General features: G+C 40.5%; 1 protein-coding gene across 1 annotated transcript in view; it reads left to right on the forward strand.

Annotated features, from left to right (window-relative positions):
* The window catches only part of LOC140462919 (venom phosphodiesterase 1-like), a 125,683-nt gene that overhangs the window by 56,240 nt on the left and 46,271 nt on the right, over positions 1-23,172 (forward strand). The window contains exons 9-15 of the mRNA XM_072556415.1: positions 2,456-2,565; positions 7,439-7,504; positions 8,731-8,803; positions 11,693-11,801; positions 12,835-12,966; positions 15,465-15,496; positions 19,165-19,295. Coding sequence (XP_072412516.1) covers positions 2,456-2,565; positions 7,439-7,504; positions 8,731-8,803; positions 11,693-11,801; positions 12,835-12,966; positions 15,465-15,496; positions 19,165-19,295 — 653 coding nt within the window. The remainder of the gene's footprint in view (positions 1-2,455; positions 2,566-7,438; positions 7,505-8,730; positions 8,804-11,692; positions 11,802-12,834; positions 12,967-15,464; positions 15,497-19,164; positions 19,296-23,172) is intronic.

Genomic DNA, 23,172 nt, shown 5'->3' on the forward strand with positions numbered 1-23,172 from the left:
CTATCCTCTGAACTTCCAATACACACACAGGGATACCACGTCACTTCTCCAGATCCTGCATCACCACTAACTGCTCTTTTTTCTATTTCTACTATATTCAATCCTTAGTTTTATTGGAGGAAAATTTGTACCACTCCTTCTTGAACTAATTCTACAGCATCCTCTCTGATCCACCTGTAATCCCCAGACTGATTGTACTTGATCTTCAGGACTAAGCATGGCCTGATCCATGGACTCTGCTTGTCGTGATTGTAACAAAGTCAGCATGTGGACCTCATAGAATATGAGTTCCCTGTAATTGGATCTGTTAATCTGGTCCAATCAGGGAGTCCTGGCTGACATAAAGGGATGAATGTCAGGGTTATGGGAGCGCCTGACTGAGTGAGAGGCGGTGCTTTTGTTAAAGGCTTTGCATTTGTCAATAAAGGGTGATTGATGCTGAAATGCTTGTCTCTGAAGAACCATTTCACTGATAACACCAAATGTTTGATTAACTGTGGCCCTGACCTAAAATATCCCATGACTGAATGCAATCTCCCTTTACCCAACTAAGGATTGCTCCCCTTTACATGGCCATTTGTTGGAAGTACATGCAGTGTGCTTACTGTGTAAACTGCAAATCACATGCTGCAGGTTTGATGATGATGTACAGTGGGTGTTGCACAATGATATGGCCACCTCTTGTCTGACTGATAGATTGACCTTCCAGTCCCTTCCCATCATCACAGGCTGCCTGCCTCTCCATCTGCACTAAAAAGCAATGCAAGCCACAGAGGTTGACAGCCCTAGATTAGTGAGTGTATGCTGTTTTTCTTTGAAGCAAAAATAAATTTGAACATACCCCAATAAGTATGTGAAATTCAATAAGTAAGTTTTATGGAATATGCAAGTCATGAACTATTTGCTTGGAAAATTATGAAATGAACACCATTGTGCAATAATGACAGGAATGAATATTTGAAAGCCAGAAATCTATTTTTAATGCATACGGAGTGAGTATTAGGACTGGATTTGTGGCAAGTCAAACCATTTTGGAAGCCCTTTAAAAGAAGTACATAGGAACTACTCCCATTTCCTGTAGTTTTTGTCAATATGGAATAAAGATACATTTGAGGAGAAAGTGAGGACTGCAGATGCTGGAGATCAGAGCTGAAAATGTGTTGCTGGAAAAGCGCAGCAGGTCAGGCAGCATCCAAGGAACAGGAGAATCTACGTTTCGGGCATCAGCCCTTCTTCAGGAATGAGGAAAGTGTATCCAGCAGGCTAAGATAAAAGGGAGGGAGGAGGGACTTGGGGGAGGGGCGTTGGGAATGCGATAGGTGCTTTTCCAATAAAGATACATTTGCCTACTTGCAAGCAACACTCCTGTGCTTGCCAGTTCCATTGCTGGGGTGGGTAGTTCTACTAAAGTTTCTCCTTGCTAAAAATATTTGTCAATATTTATGTTAAACATTCCATAAGAACAAAAGAAACAGAAGCATTTATGAAGTAATACATTGTAAAGTGCTAAAAATGCTAAGAAAACAAGCTAAGCGCCATAGGAGACATCCTTTGCAAGTATATGAAAAACATTTATGTTCCTGTGAGCAAAATGATCTGGAGAAATCTTAGGTGTCATAGATGCAAATTTAGAAGGGCTGAAGTAATGTGTTTTTGTTGGCCTGAGAGCACACATGATGATGAGTTTAGTTCAACTGGCCTGAACTCACTAGAGCTTAAAAGGATGAGAGGGGATCTAACAGGGCTTGGCAGGCTTAATGCAGAGAGATTGTCTTCCCTAGTTGAGGAGTCCAGAACAAGGGTTCACATGCTTAGGATACAGTGTAGGTAACAGGACTGAGATGCAGAATAATGGGTTGTGAACCTGTGCAATTCTCTATCACATAAGGTTGTGGAGACAAGTCGCTGAATATATTCAAGAAAGAGATAGATACATTATTAGATATTAAAGGCATCAAGGGGTATGGAAGAAAGCAGGAATATGACTTTGAGATAGAGGGTCAGTCATGACCATATTGAATGGCGATCAAGGCTTGAAAGGCCGAATGGCCTACTCCTGCTCCTCATTTCCATGTCTGTGTAGTGAGACTGGTGGCTTGCCGATGACTATTTGCATGGACAAAATGTCAAGAAAGCTGGTGGCCATGGAGGATGCCAGTTGTCATTTTTGCAAGATTAACATCAGTTCTTAATGATTTAGGGTCTGTTTACATCAATTACTAATAATTAGACCATTGTTTGGGAAAATTAGAGAGTTTTACTTTTTCTTGGCTTTGCTGTGTCTGACTTGTGGATGGTTGAAGCTGACACAGTTGGATAAGGGTAACAAAGAAATGCAAGGGTGAGGGGGCAATCTTCCAATGACCTATGTCATTAAGCTTCCCTATCATCATATTTTTCATATGAATTACTGATTAATAAATGTGAATATTTTGTACTTCTGTTCTTTACCTAGTTGTGGCTGACAGCTATGTACCAAGGCCTACAAGCAGGTACTTTCTTCTGGCCTGGATCTGAAGTGAAAATAAATGGAACATACCCAAATAAATATGTGAAATTCAATAAGTAAGTTTTATCTGATATGCAAATAATATGAAATATTCATGAAATAGTTTGCTTGGAAAATTGTGAAATGAGCATTGTTGTGCAACAATGAATATTTGAAACTCAGAAATCTATTTTTAATGCAAAGGGAAATGAAGTGAGTATTAGGACTGCATTTATGACAATTTGGAATCCTTTTTAAAAAAAAGTGCATTGGACCAACTCTGACTTTCCCACTCCTTTCCTGTTTTCTGCAGTTTTTTTCCTGTATAGAATATGGATTCATTAGCTTACTTGCATGCACATCTCCAGTCACTTCACTTGACTAAGGAACAGCGGTCCGAAAGCTTGTGATTTTAAATAAACCTGGTAGTGTGTGACTTCTGACAATGCTAGGCTGCGTAGTTCCATCAAAGGGTCCTATCTACATTTCCCCTTGCTAAAAATAATTGTCAGTATATCCATAAGGACAAAAGAAATAGGAGCAAGCTAATCACCCTTTTGGTCCATTCCACGATTCAATGAAATCATGGCTGACTTCTACTTCAACACTATTTCCCAGAACTATCCCCAAATCCCTTGTTGTTTTCAAAATGTGAAAATTCATTAATTTCAGTCTTAACATACTCAACAACTGAGTCTCCACAACATTTTGGGACAGGGTGTGAAGAAATTGCCTCTCAACCCAGTACTTGCCTGCCCTTCATTCTGAGACCGTATTCCTTAGCTGCGGACACCCTAACCATGAGGAACAGTCTTCCTGCATCTCTGTAAGAATTTTGTATGTATGAAGATGCAATGTATTTAATCATTCCTCACTGAACAATTGTTCCATCCCATTAACTCATTGCGTAAGTACATTTGGATATAAAACTGTGGATCAGTTCCATGGACAATTTTTTCAGATGATTTTAACTTACTGAATCCTCTTTAAATACGTAATGTAAGATTTGGGAAATTTAGACAGTTTTCATGAAATTGTTATAGTTAGACTTTTCTAATTTTCCTGGATAATTGTCAGAATTTAGTTCACATCTGCTGAGCTATATTCTGTGAAAACTAATGCTAGCCATTCTTGATTGAAGGATTATATTGGGTCACATCTCATGGTCAATGTGTCATAATACCTTTAAGAGACATGCACGTGGTATCAGTACTGCATCTTTGCATGCAATGTGAAGGTATAAAGATCTCATACTCCATCTTACCTTGGGATCATTTGAAGACATATTACTTTCTGTTGCAAACTAATAGCCTAATGTTGATCCTGAACAGTGTGTGCCTGTGAATGGAATGTTTGGACATGATAGTCAGCTGTAAGAAATGTTAGTTTCACAAGACCATGATAACCATTCCAGTTTTTTTATCTTATGGGATAAACATGTGGGTAAGTCATCCTGCTGGATGTAAACTCACACCAATATTAAAAGACATTGGAACATTAGGAAGATATCCTTTCACCCAGAGGATGATGGGAGTCTGAAAATTTGGCGTAATCCTGCTGGGGCATCAGGATCTTACCTGCATCTTCTAGATTCCATTATTTTTTTGCCAAAAGGTGATGACAAGGCCACTGGCGGGTTTTCCCCTGGAATCAAGATCCTTGGAGGCCATCAGGTGGCTGGCCTACTGTGCTCCCAGCTTGTGGCTGATGTAAGAAGGAGATCCTTGCAGTCCCAGGATTTTGGATGACCCTGGACCCTCCATGTTAGGCAGTGGAGGAGTTGTTTCTTGAATTTGGAATAATGTGGAGACAAGGGCATGTGAGGTTGGAATCAAGGGCATAGTGTTGGCTTCCAGCAGACAGTCACTTGCTCAATGACTAACCCCTCAATCAGGCATTAGTTGTCTCTGATTGAGGAACCCCTACATCCTGATGTGACAAGTTTGATCTGCCATGCACACTGTACAGGAACAGGCTCATTCGCAGCAAGAGTTTTCCCAGTGTTGGTCGGCGAGGTGCTTAAGGTGTCTTTAATTGATCACTTAGGAGCCTCAATTAGTGGCAACTGGGAAAGTAAACCATGGGCTTTCCCATCCCGAATGTAATTCTAGTGGCGGCAAGGAGTTGGCTGAGTTTGGGTGCCCTTCTTACTATAAAATTATCATCTCTGAGGGGGAAAGATTCCACTCTCATTGTCTGAAAGGGTGGCAGTGACCGAAGCTCTCAGTATATTTCAAAAATACTTGGATATACACATGAAATGCAAGAACCTACAGGTCTACTGACCAGCATCTGGAATTGGGATTAGGCTCTACAACAATTTTCCTACCACAATGATCAGAAGGCCTCCTCCTGGGCCATAGATTTACTAGGTTTCCATGTTTGTAATCAGAAATCTTCAAGTATTTTCAGAAGTCAAGAAAACACAGTGTGCAGAGGTAAATATTGGACCGTAAATGAACTTAGAGAATGGAACCTCTGCGTAGGATTTTGTGTTCCCAGTGTCATCAGGTAGGGAGTACGTAAAATTCTTCTCCTGGTTTGCCAGTGCTTTCCAATCAGTTCTCAGCCTGTCCAGTTTTACATGGGGTGGGTGCAGCCATGGATCCACTTGCCTTTGCCCTAATTGAAGCCCTTACTTGGCCAATTATCCAGGATGATTGGCTGAATTTTGGGTGGATGCTGGGTCCCGAACATTAAGCCCATAAAGTGGTTTCATGCTCATCTATTTTTTTCTCACTGGCACAACCACCCAAACAGTGCAATACTAATTCCCTGCCTCCGCTTTTGTCATCCTATTAAGTATGACAATCAAATTCTTCAGAGCCTCAATGATGTCAGTCTCCAAAAACTAAAACAAGAAGATGCCCTCTGCTTACACTGAATCATTAAGAAAAGAGGCCCAGAGTCAATAAGGCCATCACAGTGAGGGGACAGCCCTCTACAGAGGGAGTGATGATTGCAGTCTTTCATCCTGGCAACCCAGTCATTGGGCATGAAGTCTCTGGTCCTAATGGCTCTCAAGCTGTTCATGTGAGACCTTCTCAACTGAGCTGGTGTCATCTGCATACAGCAACAAGCCATCCAGTGGTGGGAAAACACTGCTGTTGTCACAAAACGGCTCCTTTGTAACACATTAATTGCACCAATTGACTGCCTGCCTCTGTGAAGCTCATGTTCCCTATCCGGCACTGGCCAAATCCTCTAGAGCTGTCCAAAAGTCATTCCCCTTTTATTCACAAGCATTCAACCCCATTTCCCAGGGGCACTGAAAAGTTATCCCAATCTTTAATTCAGCATTCTGTTAGATATCTCATATCAGAAATCTTCAAGTATTTTCAGAAGTCAAGAAAACACAGTGTGCATAGGTAAATATTGGACCATGAATGAATTTAAGAGAATGGAATCTCTTGGTAGGATTTTGTGTTCCCAGTGCCATCAGGTAGGGAGGCCCAGAGCCAATCAGGCCATCACAGTGAGGGGACAGCCCTCTACAGAGGGAGTGATGATTGCAGTCTTTCATCCTGGCAACCCAGTCATTGGGCATGAAGTCTCTGGGACTCGGTAACATAGTGATAATATCCCTAGATTGGTATTTCAGAGCCCAGGTTTGTGATATGGAAATGCCAATATCAATCCCATAATGGTAGCTGGTGGAATTTAAATTCAAGTCATAAACGTGGAATATAAAGCTAGTCTCTATAAATGATGACCATAACAGGTGCCCTCGGCTGTTGTAAAATCTATGTGGTTCACGAATATCCTTCCTTCTGACATGGTCTGACAAGTCACTTAATTCAAGGACAATTATTACTCACACATTCTATGAAAGAATTAAAAACAAATTTCATAATGCCCCACTGCATGAAAGGACAAAAAAAAACAATCTTTCTGTGTAATTATCTGTATGAAAATCAAGTAGGCATTGTCATCATGTAATGAATATGATGAAACCTAGCTACTGAGATTTATCACTTGATGCCAAGTAGCAGTAGCATTACTACCTACACAACATAGTGAATGCTGAGAGATTTACCACTTTCTCCTCCCTCTAATACTGGTTTAGGCAGGTTACAATCTTTGTGGTAGATGGGGCGGAGGTTGGGAGATGTTTATGGTGTTGCAAGTTTTCTCATCTTTAAGAATGTATTTGGAAGTAAAAGCATTCCAAGTTTCTCTTATTTTAGTTTGTAACCAAGATATTACAACATGTCACCACTGTTAGCCAGGAATAGATTTTTACTCTCGCTCTTCAACTGACAGTGGTCACTCAAACATATTAACTAAATTTCTAGTTGTTCTGGTAAACTACTGCAGGCTGTCTAAAACATATTCCACACAATTCAATTCAGTCATTAGCCTCAAAATGAGTTTAAATAGTTAATAGAGAAGGGAGTTAAGGGTTGTACAGGGATAACCAGAAAAGTGAAATTGAGGCCACAACCAGATCAGTAATGATTCTATTGAACGTAAGACCAAGCTTAAAGAGCTGAATGGCCAACTGCTGATTTTAAGTCCCATGATCCTTCATGCCATGCAGTAAAACATATCTGTACAAAATGCTTTTGTCTACTATTTGAACAAATATCTGATTACTTCAAACGGCTTGAAATCTTCAATAAAATAACAAGACAGTGGAATTTTATTTAAACATCAGTTAATATTTTAGTTACCTCATTGGCTTTTGATCCAGATTAACAGAATTTTTATGAAATATTAGTACGCGTATGAAGTTAAATGATTTAATTGTCAAATAATGTGTTTTGTCTGATTTATATTGCCACATCTGTTACAAATCTAGAGGTTTGTTTCTTCTACTTAGTTATGTCTAAAAAGACCTAATTGATAATTGTAGCCAATCCATCAAAAATAACCAATGTAATCAATTTTTTAGCTTGAGTGCCTTTACTATCTCTCACTATTTTCTGCAATTGTTAATATATTTTTCAGATCAATTCCATTTGAACAAAGGGTATTTACTCTCTTGAAATGGCTCAGTTTACCTGAGTCAGAGAGGTAATTATTTTTGGTTATTATCAGACTAACTGCTTATTAGTAATGAGCCTGTTTGCATGATTTAAATAAAACATCTGTTCATCTGCTATCTGTTATTCGTGAGCAATTTCATTCAGCAGATTTATCAGCTTTACAGTTGGCCTTGACGTCCCATCTCCTGGTTTCTATGTGCAATTGCTTGGCACTTATTAATTAGATTAGATTTAGATTTAGATTACAGTGTGGAAGCAGGCCCTTCGGCCCAACAAGTCCACACCAACCTGCTGAAGTGCAACCCACCCAGACCCATTCCCCTACATTTACCCCTGCCCCTAACACTATGGGCAATTTACCATGGCCAATTCACCTAACCTGCACATTTTTGGACTGTGGGAGGAAACCGGAGCACCCGGAGGAAACCCACACAGACATGGGGAGAATGTGCAAACTCCACACAGTCGCCTGAGGCGGGAATTGAACTCCTAGTCACAAGTCATTAGCCTTTATTCCTTGTCCTCCAAAGTTGCTCTACACAAAAGCTGTTGATTTTTGTGTCCTGCCTTATCGTTTCCACATTCTTTTATAACCATTATACTTGGCACAATGGCCTTCTGTTCAGATTTCCCTCCTGGCCCTGATGCACTCTGATGTACCTGTTATCTCTTCAACCCAGATTCTAGCTTTCCTAATCCTTCCTTATCTCCAGTCCCAAGTTTCCTAACAGTTCCTTGGTTCCTCAGGCTCTAAACCCCTATGTATGTCTGTGTTATTGAGGAACTGTTTCACTGCTGCAGCCAAATGCTATTTTGTGTCTCCTATTTGCCTTAGTATCTCCATAGGACTGGAAAGGAAGAAGAAAGAAATCAAATGGAAGGGAGAAACAGAGGAACAGTGGGAGAATACAGAAGGGTTGGGGAAAGTCAGAAACGTGTGAGAAAACCAATGGAAGAATGGGAAATATATAGAGGAGAAGGAGGACCAAAAGAGGAAAGTAATAGAGAACTGGAAATTTAAGAGTTGCGCACAAGTGAGAAAGTGAACTCCCTAACAGAGATAGACAGAAAGAAATAGAGAATATGAGTCAAATGATGGAGGGGATAGTTGGAGGAAGAAACACAATTTGAGTTTGTGTGGTCAATGGTCATCCGTAGTCAGTCAGGTTTACAAAAATAACCCTTCCAATTAGAAATGTATGTTTGCTGAAAATCTCACTATTGCTATACTAAGTGTTTGATTTTGTCAATCAGGCCACACTTTTATACCCTGTACCTTGAAGAACCAGATAGTGCTGGACATTCATTTGGACCTGTTAGTAGTGGAGTAAGTTAATTATTTGTATTCTAATTAAGTTTTTAATATAGTTAATTTACATTGATTTTTCTTGGATGCATATTTAGCCTGTACACACAACATTAGTATATTAATTTGCCTCAATTGTTACCTTGCATAAAAAAATTGAAGGGTTTGATTTAAGCCTTTTGTCCATTACAAAATGATATGTTTTAACATGTCATTTCTGGTGCTGATTCCCTGGTTATACTAAGGGATTTTGTTCTTGACTTGTCAGAATCTTCATGCAATGGTGCTCTTACATTGGTATTGTTTTTCCTTGTCCGTACATCTTTGTCTCAGTAAATATTACATTTATGATTTTTGTCCTGCGCAAGATTCTGTAAGAACACTAATATTCGTCCCATCCTCTATCACTTAGAGTCATAGAGCCATAGATATGTCCAGCACGGAAACAGACCCTTCGGTCCAACTCGTCCATGCTGACCAGATAGCCTAACTTAAGCTAGTCCCATTTGCCAGCACTTGGCCCATAAGCCTCTAAACCCTCCCTATTCACATACCCAAACCAGATGCCTTTTAAATGTTGCAATTGTACCAGCTTCCACCACTCCCTCTGGCAGCTCATTCCATACATGCACCACCCTCTGTTTCTCTGTGACAAGATCAGTGCTGCAACTCAGTCAGTAGCTTTAGCCAACATCATTAGCTTCCTGCAGGTACAGGGTGTTATAGATTGTACGCAAATAATGTTGAGAGCAACATATGTGGCTGATGCTATCAACAGAAAAGGGTTCCATTTCACCAATTTACAAATCATCTCTGATCATTAGCACCGCATCTTTTTGGGTAGCACAGTGGCCCAGTGGCCAGCACCGCTGCCCCGCAGCACCAGGGACTCAGACCCAACCTCAGCCTCAGGCAACCACCCGTGTGGAGCTCATCCTCACCCTCGCATCCACATGCCCCCACCTCGGGCGCTTCAGCTTCCCCCCCACAGTCCAAAGACATGCAGGCCAGATGAACCAGCCATGCCAAACCGCCCGTAGTGTTAGGGATGTGCAGTTAGATGCACCAGCCAGGGGAAATGTAAAGCAATAGGTTAAGGGAATGGGCCCGGGTTTGTCAGCTAAAGGTGAAGTATTTTAATGTACTACAACTCCTTGGATGTTAATTCAATTTGCCTAATTCCCTTAAGTACTTTATTCTATCATCCCCTATATCCCATTTTTCTGGTGTGTCTTTTGCATGCATATATTGGTTTCCCTGTTCCGAGTGTGCAATGTGTCTGTTGTGATCCTTGTAAATTTTTTCTATTACCTTTAAAAGGCATTCATATTTGTAATTCAAAAATACTTCCCAAATAACAATTTTGACTAAAATAAAAGCAAATACTGTGGATGTTGAAAATCTGAAAGAAAAACAGAATGTGGTAGAGAAACTAAGCAGATCTGGCAGTATCTGTGGAGAGAGGAATGGTATATGTTAACTATTAACAACTTTGCCTGCTTTTTTGGTATATCCTTTATATTTGTTTACTTTTTACTTCAAGTCAATCTCAGCCTGTATCTTATCACCTTCAGGTGATGCTTTCTATGTTGGGATGCATTTTCTACAAGGAGAATGGATTAAGAGTGTACAACATGTTTGCTACCATTGCACAAGGTGTTGGTGACAACACATCTGTGGTACTGTGCAAAGGTCATATCTCCTTATTTAAGAAGTTATATAATTGCATAAGCAGTTCAGGGAAGGTTGACTTGCCTAACTCCTGCAGTGGGGTGGGTTGTCTTCTGAGGAAAGGTTTGGGCCTTTATCCATTAAAGTTTTGAAAATAAAAGAGATGTGATCTTGTTTAAACAACTAAAATCCTGAGGGGACTTGATAGGTGAATGCTGAAATCATGTTATTGTTGTGGTGTTTCTAGAATGAGGGGACAAATTTAAAAATAAGATGAAACAACATTTTTCTCTTAAAGAGTAGTGGTTCTGTGAAACTCATTTCCCCAGAGACTAGTGGAAGATAAATATTTTTAAAGCTGAGTAGGGTAGATGCTTGCTTGTTATGGTGAATCCTTTACAGGTAAAGGGATAAACATTGGAAATGTGTCAAACTCCTATTCTATTTACATTTGGCTTTAGTGCTGTGAATTACCAAAGTAGTATCACATATGTCATACAGTAATCTAAATTTATAATCTTGTATCAATAATTAAAGTCTCTGAAAACAGAGTTTATTCTTTCTTAGGAAAGTCATCTTCTAAAACAAGAAACTTAAAAGAACACAAGGGCAACACGGTGGCTCAGAGCTTAGCACTGCTGATTCATGGCACAAGGGACCCGGATTTGATTCCATTCTTGGGTGACTGTGTGTGTGAAGTGCTCCAGTTTCTTGCCACAACCCAAAGATGTGCAGGTTAGGTGAATTAGCCATGCTAAACTGCCTCATAGTGTTCTTGGATATGCAGGCTACATGGATCAGTCATGTGAAATACACGATTACAAGGATAGGTTTGGGGTGACTGTGGGTGGGATGCTCTTCAGAGGGTTGGTATGGACTCAGGTGGCTGAATGGCCTGTTTCTACACTGTAGGGATTTAATAATTCTAATTCATTTTCTGTACTGTCCTGAATTTCTGACAATATTAAATCTGAGTATCTCATAGAAGTATAGATAGGTTTTGTTAGAGACAGAAGCAATTCAACCTAAAGTATCTGTGCTGGCTGAATGAACTAGTTGTCCATTCTGACCCCACTTACAAGCTCCTGGACTTTAGCCTCGCAAGTATAGTTTTTTAAGTGCAGATCCAGGTAGGACTGTGTTCTGTAAGTGTTTGGATTGAATTGCCAAGATACAATTGTTATTCAAATAGTTGTAACCTGTATTGATTATTGGTTCATGTCTCTTGTTATTTTGCAGGTGATTGAAGCATTACAGTCAGTTGATCAGATAATAGGAATGCTGATGGATGGACTCAAACAGAAAAACCTACACAAATGTGTTAACCTCATTATTGTGGCTGATCATGGTATATCTTCTTAATGTTGTTTGTCAAGATGCACTCAAAGCACAAAATGTTAAAAGAACACAAGCTTGAAAAGAATTCAACATAGTGGCAATCGTGTAAATTTTCTACATCTCACCACTTAGGCACATTTACCTGATTGCTCCTGCAAGTCTATGAGCCATACTAGATGTACCATTATACACAGCACAGCAAAGTAAATAGTCTTGTCCACTTGACTGAAAAGCTGATGACAAAATAAAACAAAAGAATCTCAGCTGACCAGATGATGTCCTGAAGGATGTCTTCAGTGTGGGCATTCATCATCATATTCAGCTCTTTTCTAAGAACTCAAAGTGTGCCTGTCTCATCTTGATGGTGTTTCAAATTTTTGCATAGTGCCATAAAATGCAGCATATTTTAAAGTGGGTCCAGTAGAGAAACCCCATCAAATGCAGACAGTATAATGGTCTGGAGAGTAGTGGGCCACATAGGATTTTGTGTTCATATTGGTTTGAAAATACTGTTGGGCTTGCATATCTCCTGAGCTGTGCTCCTGAACAAAGCTCTGTGCTAGATGTGCAACATTATAAACGTATATTTGCATAGAGCTGGAGCTGTTCTTACATGACAAATACAATTTGACTTTAGGAATTATTCAAATTCCCTGCTGGTAAATGATTACACATTATCACTTCCAGGAGTCTGTGTATTACAAAAGAAGGGCGCAGTTTCTCTATTGTCGTTCCCATGTTTGACAAATGAATTCTATGCATATCCAGCCATTTTGAGGGTTGTCCAAAATGACTGAGAACATTGAACTCATGAAAGGATCTGCTATAGCTGATTCTTTGATTAAACATAATTACTAGTGATTAAACATAAGCTAGACTGATATTAACAAAAATGGTCTCAATGGGAATTTAAATTAAAGAAGGTCCAATATTTACATTCTGCACTAAATACAAATGCAATTTTGAAGGGCTTAATGCATTGTCAAAATTTGAATGGTGTTACTTATCTTACAGTTGTTTTCCTAAATTTCTTTCTCTTCCAGGAATGGAAAAAACTTTCTGTGACCAAATTGAATATATGACTAAATATTTTAAAACAGTGGATGATTTATATGTATACAGTGGTCCAGCTGCTCGCATTCGAGCGAAAAATGTTCCCAAGGACTATTTGACATGCAAGTACCATTAATGTAAAATACAAAAGGATCTGTTACAAATCATTGTTTGATGTTCAATATAAACATTAATGTAAATACCATTTGAGTGAGATGGATAGAGCATTTAAAATTACAATTTCAAATACTCCAAAAGATTAATTCAAACTGGTCAAATTGATTGCCTGTTTTATAAATTAACTGATAATTAACCTTTTTCTAAGATATTAACCACAGGTTTTGCTCTGTGAAGAATGCCTCTGCAGGAGCTCTTCTGGTCTTCCCCACACATTTGAAGGGTTTCCGTTTGAGCTTATGAGGGAAGACAAGAAGAATATTGACAAAATTTCACAATAGCATTTATTATTTCCCTATTTTTGCATTTCCTTTTCTGCAACTTTTTTTTCTTGTAAGTTTTCAACTTATTCCTTTGTTCAGTCATGACTATGTCATACTGCCAGGCAGAAAGATGGCTTCCCTCCTCCTAGATTTCTGAAATATTAATCTTATGTGGCCATTACGATGGCTATAATGACAATCCTAGTGGGTGCTTTCTAAGATTCCCTTTCATCTGCAATATCTGATCTGTAATTATTGTCTTCCCACAACAGTGAGGCCAGTAATGAGAGCGCTCAGTTGGGGAAGTCAGTTTACACCACACCATTCCATGACAATATCTGCAGCCACTGAAACTTGCTACCAATAGGCAAAGAAATGGTGATGACTTATTATTTGGCTGTTTGGCTACTGAAAACTAATCTAATAACATAGAAATACAATGGTATGATCCTCCAACAGCATTCTTGGACCATGGACTACCTTGTGAACCAAACAGAGGGAGCCTGTAGTCTAATGAATGATCTGATCCTAGAAGGAACCACAATTAAGAGACCACAATTGACCTCATTGTTCCTATTTTTTGAAATGTCAAATTTGTGAGGGCTTCTCATCTTGATCTATTTGCTATTAAATTTTCAACGAGTGAAGATTCAACCTGCACTCCATACACATAAACATTGTGTATGAACATTTATAGTCTAGACTTGTACATGTAGAATGCAGAAGTGGAGGCTAGCAAGCATTTGAAATTAGACCCAGGATGTGACTGCACCTTCAGAAGATGCAGGAATTTGGGGGCCTACCAGTTGGAGAATTGGTTGGGAACCCCTGTGTGTTATGCTGGGCAGTCCTGCTGGAATAATAATTGGATACCATCATCAGGCCTCCCTGGCATTTGAGGATCCCAGTAGTGAATACCCTATCCACGAAAAAATTACTGGCCATTTAGAGGCCAGCAGCTACTTGTCATTGACAGTGTCAGTGAACGCAATGACTATTTATGGCTCTGCACCCGCCAGAGGCCCTGAAATGGTGTGGGACCATTGTTGAGTGAGGACCTGGTGGATGTTACAAGGGAGAGGGAGGCCTCAAGGTTTGAAGGGAGGTTGTTGAAGTCGGAGGCAAGTGTCGAGGGTAGGCTTCAATATCGAAGCCACTCACCCCTACCAGTCTCCTCTGCCACCACCCCCAACTTTCTGAAGCTGGTACAATATGCCTGTTAACCAGCACCCTCCAGCCACCACCCCAAGAAATCTGATGATTGCTAGTCAGCTGTTCAAGGCCAAGACAAAACAGTAGAGCCCCCATTAAATCTCTGTGGCAGCACAAAATTGCAGTGGCCTCATGCATAATGGATGTAAGTTCGATGATTAATGAAGCTAATTGACACCACTATGTCAATCGACAAGTATCATGCATAACTCCCTTCTCCCCTCCCACTTAATCAGGAGAGGTTCTCCCACCACTGGCAGACTGGCGTGAGTTATTCCCACATCGAAGTGGGTCCATTCATCATGGGTTTCTCTGCATTAACTCAAATCCAAGAAGCAGAGGGCAAAGGAAAAGATCAAACGAATACGCAATAAACAGACCTCATGGGCTCAGTGGTTAGCACTGCTACCTCACAGCACCAGGGACCCCATTTGATGCCAGCCTCGGGTGACTGTCTGTGTGGAGTTTGCACATTCACTCCATGTCTGCATGGGTTTTTCCTCCAAGTGCTCCAGTTTCCTCCCACAATCCAAAGATGTGTAGGTTAGATGAATTGGCCATGCTAAATTGCCCATAGTGTTCAGGGATGTGTAGATTAGGTGCATTAGACAGGGGTAAATATAGGATAATAGGGTAGGGGAAAGGGTTCGTGTGGGTTACTCTTTGGAGGGTCGGTGTGAACTTGTTGGGGCAAAGGGCTTGACATTGAGGATCCCAGCCGTGGATATCCTACCAACGACAAAAGTACTGGCTATTGAGAAGCCATCAGTTACTCATCATTGACAGTGCCAGTGAAAGCAGTGACTGCTTATGGGTCTGCACCCACCAGAGGCTCTGAAATGTTGTGGGACCATTGCTGAGTGAGGGCATGGTGGATGTTACAAGGGAGAGGAGGCTGTAGGGACTCTATGATTCTATAATAACCAAGTTTCTGTGGAAATGACTACTTTGGTTTCTTTCTTTTTCAGTTGATTCAGAAGGAGTTGTTAAAAATCTTTCTGTAAGTAACATAGTAGAAAATAATTTTCAATTGCTGTGAAGTTTTGCCTTGTTCCAGCCATAGTTGTACCTTAGCTGCAGTAATTAGTTGAATTAATTTTCTTCTGATATTCCAGAATTAGGGTTTTGCAATTAGAATAGAGAAGGTTGAAAGGATTAAAGATATTGAAAGATTTTGAGAAGATAAGCTATAAAACTTTGACCACAATAGTAACACCTTCACAATGAATAGGAGGGATTTGAGTCAGATTAAGATTTGTTAAATGGTAATATGATAGTTGCCTTTTTAATAAATGCTGGATACTGTGATATGTCATGTCCCTCTTTTGAAAGGCTGAACATTGCATTAACAAATTTTAATCAGGCTTCCACAGTATGATTGAGAGTCTGATTTAAATTTTACCATTGGAAGACAAATTTTGCAAGGTTTGGGCAACTCGGTGCTGAGATAAAGGAGAAAGATGTTGGCTCTTTATTTTGCAATTATCCTTGTAGGCGGGAAGGAGGGTAACTTCTCTGGCTAAGCCCTCAAGGAAATGTTTGGCAGTCACCCTCCATTCCCCTCCCTCTCCACTTCCTCCTTACCATAACTGTGATCTCCTCATCTAGCCCTCATCTATAAACCATACCCTGCTGATGCCACACATTTAATATCAGTGAGAAGGTGATTAGATAAGTGCTTGAAAACCTGGTTATAAAATAATACAGTGCAGTGTGGGGGAGTGACATTGAGTAGGTTCCTCCAATTAAGGAGCTAGTATCAACATAGCCACTGTCTTGTTTTGTGCTGTAGTTTTATGCCATTAACAACAAGAGTACAAGGCTATTCAGGAAGTCTCAAACAGTCAGTGCTTGACCTTGTACTATGTGAAAAATTGGATTATTATCTGGTGTTTCAAATGGTACACAATTTCCTTCCCTTTTTTTGTTGGGCAGGAAATGTCTTGAACTGATTTCTAAATCATCCAATTTAAGGAGTCATGTAGAACATGTCCTAAAAATTTGGGAATACACAGTTGATTGCATTAGGTTAGGTTTTTGGGAGAATTTGGCTATCGAGAATCAAGCAAGTTATTGACTTTGCAAACCAGTCTCCATGCAGTATTATCCCTCTGGGGAATTATGAACAGGATGGAATCAAAGCAACAGCCTCTGGAGGCAATCCTGAAGTGGATAAGTGGGTGGACGGATGCCAACACTGCAGAATGACCCCCCTCTGAACCTGTTTTTTTGAAACATTGGCCTTAATAATGGGTGTCAGGTCCCAAGAACCTGATCATTTGCCCCATGCTCACCCACATGCTCTTCTCCTTCTTCATAACTCCTCTATGCTTCCCCTTCCTTGTCCCCTCCAGTCCCTTTTATATCCATATGCCAGTTGTATGTCTGTATGTGTTCTTTACCTACAGTCCCAATCTTCACAAGACATGAGGTCATTAAGCCATTGCGAAGTCTGGCAAAGTTTTGAAATGATCCTAAAACTGACACAGTAAGCAGAGACTTTTAAAAGATAACATGGAAAATAACTTCATGCAACATCTTGATCAGCCACAGCCTTTCATATTAGCAATGTCAAAAGCTTTTCATTCATGATTTCAGACATCTTAGTCTTGTATAAATAAACACAGGCAGTGAAAATCTATTTGTAGAAATAATACATTATTGCAAATAATTTGCTTTATGAAATGGCACGCTACAAATTAATTATCTAAATTTGGGGCCACTTGGGACAGGTTGACCTGGGTTTTCAACAAGTCATGATGGCTGGTAGCCTTAAAGTTAGTAGGTAGGCCACAATTCCAGACTTCCTGACCATGATCCTGAGCTTTCTAATTTTCACCGGATGTTTTTAAGGTGCCACCTTTTAAGAATGCAAAATGAGGCTTGGCTGAAAGTCCAGAGGTCCATTAGACTTCTGAAACATTGAAACATTTGTAATTGACAGCTCTTGACTCTTTGATCTTTGCTGAATAAATGACTGTCTTGTTACAGTTCTTTTTAACATCTTGTGGTGAGGTGCGAGTGACTGCCCTTTGTAAGAAAGCAACATTTGACAGATTATGATAACAAGGAGTTTTACCCGAATTAACAGGCCCAATGGGAATTGGGGTGGAAAAATGTCCAATTTTTACAGTCATGTCTAGAACAAAAGAAAATGGTTGCGGTTGTTGGTCAGTCATTTCTCCCCCAGGGCATCCTCACAAGACTTCCTCAGAGTAATGCCCTAGACCCACCCATCTTCAGCCGTGTCATCAATCTCTCTGTCATAAAGTCAGAAATGGGCACAATATTCAGCACCATTTGTGGATTTTCAGATACTAAAGTAGTCCATCTCCAAATGCAACAAGCTCTGGATAATATCCAGCCTTGTGCTTACAAATAGCAAGTTGCATTTGTGCTACATAAGTGCCCGGAAATGACTATTCCAACAAGAGAGAATCTAACCATTGGTCTTTGACATTCAATGGCAATACATTTCCAAATCCTCCACTATCAATATCTTAAGGATTACCATTAATCAAAAACTGAAATGGACTTACCACATAAGTACTGTGGCTATCAAGACAGATGAGGAAGAAGAGGCTAGAAATCCTGCAGCAATGAACTCATCTTCTGTCTCTCTGAATCTCCAATGCATAAGTCAGGACTATGATGGATTACACCCCGCTTGCCTGGATGAGTGCAGCTCCATCAACAATCACAAAACTTGACACCATTCAGGTCAAAGCAACCCATTTGAATGGCATCATATCCAGAAACATTCACTCCCACCACCACCAATGTACTGTAGCAGCAATGTATACCATCCACAAATGTATGCAAGGTTTAAAGAGAGCCTTCCAAACTCACAGCCACTACGACCTAGAAGAGCAAACACAGATACATGAGAACACCTGCAAGTTCCCCTTCAAGCCACTCACAATCCACACTTGGAAACATACTGTTCCTTCAGTGTCGCTGGATCAAATTTTGGAATTCCCTCACCAATGGCATTGTGAGTCTAACTACATCAAATTGAAGGTCGCTGTTCAAGAAGGCATTTCACCATTACCTTTGCAAGGGCAAGTAGGAATGGGCAAGAAATACTGGTCCAGTCAATTATTCCCACATCCTATCAATGAATAAAAAGAAACAAAAACACATCCTATTCCGACCATAATATATTTTTTTAAACATTATACAGCGAACCAATGAACATGGCCATGCCAGAGCTTGTCATACAAGAAATTAGGCTGTTTCAGGAGTGGGTTTAAGGTATGATGGGCATGGATGTAGCAACTGGAGAGGTGGACACGAGGTGTGTGAGTGATAGAGGTCCTTACCTTTTTCATTATAATGGAACAGAATATAGCATCTCTAAATTGAGACAGTTAAACAGCCTGTCTCATACTTGGCAGCTCCCATAGCTACTTCCAAACTGTTTCCTAAGTCTACTGCCCCAACTGCAGCCTGCACTGAACCCCCAAAATGAAGATCACATTTATGGCATTTTTTTTGAGACATGCAAACTAAGAGTTTTTCAGCCTCCCTGTATCCACTGTGATGGTGATGATCCAGGCCATTGATTTCAAGTGTCAAGCTTCACAAGTATTGTTATTAAAGATAAATATTTTATTGGTAAGTGCATGTAATTCTTCTTATATTTCTTTTGTGTTATTAAAATTTTAGTGTCAATATCAGGACCAACATTTCATACCTTATATGGCCTATGACTTGCCAAAACGCTTCCACTTTGCCAACAACATTAGAATAGACAAGGAGGTCCATCTGTACTTGGACAAACAGTGGCTGGCTGGACGGTATGTCATGTTTTCTGCTTCATAATCTACTCTCTTTGTTATATTTACATGCCATTTTGCTTTGTCTGCAGACCTCCATTTCTATCTGAGTTTCACTGTTCAGTTTGACAATATACAAAATAAAGTGTGATACAATTTCACTTCCTATCTTCCAACTATACCCATAAGGATTCTGTCTGAATGCAATCTAACTGTGCATTCTAATGCAGTTATAGAATTCCTCCGGCACAGTGGCTCAGTGGTTAGCTGTGCTGCCTCATAGCGCCAGGGAACCGAGTTCAATTCCAACCTTGATCGTGTGTGGAGTTTGCACATTCTCCTCATGTCTGCATGGGTTTCCTCTGAGTTTCCTCTGGGTACTCCAGTTCCCTCCCACAGTCCAAATATGTGTGGGTTAGCAGTCTTGGCCATACAAAATTGCCCATAGTGTCCAGGGATGTGTGGGTTAATGGATTATTCATGTGAAATGCAGGGTTACAGGTCTTAGGGTACGGAGTCTAGATGGGATGCTCTTCATAGAGTCGGTGTTGGCTTGTTGAACCAAATGGTCTGTTTCCATACTTTAAGGATTCTGTGACGAGACTGCTACTCTACTCCACATTGAACTGTTTTATATTCTATTTTCTTTCATTACATTTTGGTGAGTAAGTCCTGATGGGTACTTCCCAAACTATTATTTTGTAAGACTTTATTTATGCAAGGGTGGGGTCTTGTTTGTTTTTTTCTAAAGTTTTAAACTTTAAAAGATTCATTAAAAAAGTAATTGTTAAGGGGGCAGTATGGCAGTCAGTGGACTGGTATGCTGCTTCTGTCAGATGTGGGAGCTCAGGGAGCAGTCAAGTGTCCTAGTGACTATGTCTGCAGGATGTCCACATGGCTCAGTTAGAGTGGCAGTTGGAAACACTGAGGAGCATACAGAAGGCAAAGAATGTGATTGAGAGTCGCTTTAAAGCATGCAGGTTCAGTCAGATAGATGGGTGACTATCAGGAGAGGGAGGCATGTAGTGCAGGTGTCTCTTGTGACTATCCCCCTTCTCAAACAACAATTACCATTTTGGGTACTGTTGGGCGGGAGGATAGCTTATCAGGGCAAAATAGCAGCAGTAGCCAGGTCTCTGGCACCATAACAAGCTCTGCTGTAAATCAGGGCAGGGCAAATCTGAAGCAAGCAGTTGTGATCAGAGAGTGAGTCAAGGGCACAGACACCTGAGACTCCAGGATGGTGTGTTGCCTCCATGGTGCCAAGGTCAAGGACGTCTTGGAGTGGTTGTGGCAATTTCTCAAAGGGGAGAGTGAACAGCTGGAGGAGGTTGTTGTATACATTAGCACCAAAGCCACAAGTAGAACAAGAGATGAGGTCCTGCAAAGTGAGTACAGAGAGTTAAGCCAGAGGTTAAATAGCAGGACTTCAAGGCTAGTAATCTCTGGATTATTCCTGGTGCCATGTGCTAATGAGAGTATGAATAGGATAGTGCAGATGAATGTGTGGCTGAGGAGTTGGGGTGGAGGAAGGGTTCAGAAGTTTGGATCATTGGGATCTCTTCTGGGGCAGAAGTGACCCAACATGAGAGGAATGAGAATGAGTTGAACTGGAGGAGGATCAATATCTTGGCAGGGAGATTTGCTAGAGCAACTCAGGAGGGTTTAAACTAGTCTGGCAGGGGAATGGGATTCTAAACAGTAGAGAGACAAGACAGTAGGTTGAGGCTGGTACTGGAGTTAAAGAGAACACATTAAATAGACAAGGCAGGTAAGAGCATGGCAGGGAAAGAGGGAAGACTAATGAATTAAACTGTATTTATTTTAATGCAAGAGTTATTTTTGATTGGGGAAAAAAAATCACAGCAGTACTTTGAGGGGATATTCCTGAGGGATTGTCCAGTGAAGCTGTATGGATGGAATTGAGAAATGAGAAGGGGGTGATCACTTTGCTGCAATTGTATCATAGGCCCCCTATAGTCAGTGAGACATTGAGGAGCAAATATGTCTGGAGATCTCAGCTGGAAGAATAGTAGGGTTGTAATAATAGGGGATTTTAACTTTTCAAACATAGATTGCAAATGCCATAGTATTAAGGGCTTGATAAGGAGGAATTTGTTAAGAGTGCTCAGGAAAACTTTCTCAATTAATATGTAGATGGCCAACTAGAGAAAGGGCAAAACTCGACTTTCTCTTGGGAAATAAGGCAGGGCAAGTGACTGAGTGTTAGTGGGGTGTAGTTTGTGACCAATGAGTATAATTCTATTTGTTTAAAAAAGGTTGTGAAGAAGGAGAGGTCTGGTCCAGACGTTAAAGTTCTAAATTGGATCAGGACAATTTTGATCGTATTAGATAGGAATTTTAAAATGTTGATTGGGGGAGCTGTTCTCTTCCACTTCTGGCAAGTGGGAAACTTTCAAAAGTGAGATAATGAAAGTTCAGACCTTGCATATTCCTGTTAATGTGAAGGGCAAGGTTAGCAGGAGTAGGGAACACTGAATGACTAGAAGATAGATGAAGGCAAAGGGGAAGATGTTGTCTACATGGACTTTAGCAAGGACTTTCACAAGTTTCCGCATGGTAGACTGATTAGTAAGGTTAGATCACATGGGATCCAGGGAGAACTAGCTAATTGGATAAAAAAATTAGCTTGACAGCAGGAGAAAGAGGATGGTGGTTGTGGCTTGTTGTTCAGACTGGATACCTGTGATCAGCGGTGTGCCGCCAGGATCAGTGCTGGGTCCACTGTTATTTGTCATTTATATAAATTATTTGAATGACAATATAGAGAATTTACTATGGTTAGTAAGTTTGTAGATGACACCAAAACTGTTGGTATAGTGGACAGTGAGAAAAGTTATCTAAGAGTACAACAAGATCTTGATCAATTGGGCCAGTAGGCTGAGAAATTGCATATATACTTTAATTCAGATAAATATGAGGTTTGTATTTTGGCAAGACTTATACAGTTAATAGTGAGGCCTGAGGAATGAGATTAGATTCCCTACAGTCCAACAAGTCCACACCGACCCACCCAAAACCCATTCTCCTACCCTATATTTACCTCTGAATAGTGCACCTAACACTATGGGCAATTTAGCATGGCCAATTTACCTAACCTGCACATCTTTGGATTGTGGGAAGAAACCTGAGCACACCCACACAGACACGGGGAGAATGTGAAAACTCCACACAGACAGTCACCTGAGGTGGGAATTGAACCCGGGTCCCTGGCTCTGTGAGGCAGCAGTGCTAACCACTGAGCCACCATGCCACCGCTAGTGTTAGCAAACAGAGAGACTTAGTTGTGCAGATACATAGTTCCTTGAAAGTGGCACCACAAGTAGATAGGGTAGTGAAGAAGGCACGCTTGGCTCCATTGATCAGAGCATTGAGTGCAGTGTATGGGAAGTCATATTAAAATTGTATGAGACACTGGTGATGCCATGTTTGGAGTACTGCATATAATGCTTGTTGCTCTGCAGAAGGAAGAATGTAATTAAACTGGAAAGAGTATTTACAAGGATGTTACTGAGACAGGAAGGTTTGAGTTATAAGCAGAGGTTGGACAGGCTGGGACGTTTTTCTCTGAAACATAGGAGTTTGAGGGGTAACCTTGTAGAAGTTTATCAAATCATGAAGGGCTTAGATAGGGTGAATGGCCAATGTCTTTTCCCAGGGTCAGGGAGTCCAGAACTAGAGGGCATAGTTTAAGGTGAGAGGAGAAAGATTTGAAAAGGATCTGAGGGGTAACTTTTTCACCTAGATGGTGTGCGTGTATGGATCAAGCTGCCAGAGGAAGTAGTTTAGGCGATTACAACTACAACATTTAAAGGACAATAGGACAGGTACATTGATAGGAGAGGTTTAGAGGGATATAAGCCAAATACAGGCAAAT

This window comes from Chiloscyllium punctatum, chromosome 3 (genome assembly GCF_047496795.1).
Source record: "Chiloscyllium punctatum isolate Juve2018m chromosome 3, sChiPun1.3, whole genome shotgun sequence".
In the NCBI taxonomy this organism is placed as follows: Eukaryota; Metazoa; Chordata; class Chondrichthyes; order Orectolobiformes; family Hemiscylliidae; genus Chiloscyllium; species Chiloscyllium punctatum.